At 59.8% G+C, this 1,630-nt stretch overlaps 1 protein-coding gene across 2 annotated transcripts in view; it reads right to left on the minus strand.

Moving 5' to 3' along the window:
• Positions 1-797, minus strand: part of S100A14 (S100 calcium binding protein A14) — a 2,213-nt gene extending 1,416 nt beyond the window's left edge. The window contains exons 1-2 of one of the 2 annotated variants that reach the window (XM_006775605.2): positions 689-797; positions 215-326 (exon numbers count right to left, since the gene is read on the minus strand). In XM_006775605.2, coding sequence (XP_006775668.1) covers positions 215-244 — 30 coding nt within the window. In that variant the 5' untranslated portion in view covers positions 245-326; positions 689-797. The remainder of the gene's footprint in view (positions 1-214; positions 327-688) is intronic. The other variant, XM_015571790.1, reaches the window with a different exon arrangement.
• Between the last annotated feature and the right edge of the window lie 833 nt (positions 798-1,630).

Genomic DNA, 1,630 nt, shown 5'->3' on the forward strand with positions numbered 1-1,630 from the left:
TCAGCACGTGGCCCAGGCATCCTCGTCCTGGGAGGCCTCCTACTGCATCACCCTGCGTGGGCACCAGAAAGGGGGTTCAGGTCTCAGAGCCAGGGTCTGGAGGGTAGACCACGGCCAAGGCGAGAGGGCAGAGGTCAGTGGGGGAACACAGACCCTCAGGGTAAAGCAGAGGAGTGTGGGAACAGAGAGACGGGCCAGGAATGAATGGGCTCACCTCGGCATTGGCTGACCGACACTGTCCCATGGTGCCTGGTGTGCTTGGTCCTTTGGTTGAGAGTTGTGTAGTCTACAGCCTGCCCCGGAGGAGCCGATGGCTCATGATCTACCTAGAGGTGAGGGGAAATCCCAGCGTTTCTTTTTCAACTACCCCCTTTGGCTCCACCCCAGATACTCTGGCCTCATCTAAGGGGTCGGGGTCAGCTCCACACAAAGCCCCGTCCCCACCCAGGCTGCAGGCCAACTCCCAGGCCAACCCATTTAGAGAGAATCCCTTGGACCTCACCTTAGCTTCACTCCTTCCTCTTCCTCCAAACACCCACCTCTGTTCCAGGCACACATACCAGCCTCCAGGACCTCCCCCCTCCCCCCCTCCGCGCCCCTTTCCCTGGCAGATTAGAGTAGAATAGTCTAAGCATGCCCTCTGGACAGGGGCAGCCCATTTTGGGTGAAAAGCTCTGGATCTCCTTACCTGCTGACACCTCTGAGGCAGGACAGGATGAGCCAGCTAACCTGAGCTCAGCTCTTATACCTGGGGGAAGGGAGGGGAGACAGGGGGAAGGGAAGCGAGGCAGGGGGCTGGGCCTCATCCCTAAGCCACCCAGCAATTGCAGCTGCCAGGGCTATGAGCCAGCTGTTGGGCTCCACCCTCCATTGGCCAGAGCTCCAGAGCCCGCCCCATCTCTGCTAGGAAGAGAGTCACAGAGGGCTGGGTCTGCTCGCCCCTGGCCCCAGACCAGGAGGCAGGGTCCCGGGAAAAGATAGGGGAAGGGAGGCAGGGATGGGAGAGGGGGCGGGCTTGGAGGCACTATAGGGTCGAGCTTGGGAGGAAAGACCTGGAGGAATGGTAGGGCAGGGAAGTGAAGGGGCCCTGAGCTAATAACCAGAAGCAGAGGCTGCTGAAAGCAGGGTTTGCGGCCCAGAGGGAACGAGAGACACGTGGGTTGAGAGGTCTTCAGGGACCTCTTGGTACTTTGATGTCACACACACACACACACACACACACACACGCACACACACGCACACACGCGCGCGCACCAGGGCCACTTTGGATCCTGCCCAGATCCCAGACACCGGCTTCCTCATCCCGGTAGCAGAGGGATGAAGGAGGCCTGGGTCAGGAAAAGCTGTGGAGGAAAGACCTGGAGGAATGGTAGGGCAGGGAAGTGAAGGGGCCCTGAGCTAATAACCAGAAGCAGAGGCTGCTGAAAGCAGGGTTTGCGGCCCAGAGGGAACGAGAGGCACGTGGGTTGAGAGGTCTTCAGGGACCTCTCGGTACTTTGATGTCACACACACACACACACACACACACACACACACACAGCGCACCAGGGCCAGTTTGGATTCTGCCCAGATCCCAGACACCGGCTTCCTCAGTCCTGGTAGCAGAGGGATGAAGGAGGCCTGGGTCAGG

This window comes from Myotis davidii, unplaced genomic scaffold (assembly GCF_000327345.1).
Source record: "Myotis davidii unplaced genomic scaffold, ASM32734v1 scaffold208, whole genome shotgun sequence".
Classification (NCBI taxonomy): domain Eukaryota; kingdom Metazoa; phylum Chordata; class Mammalia; order Chiroptera; family Vespertilionidae; genus Myotis; species Myotis davidii.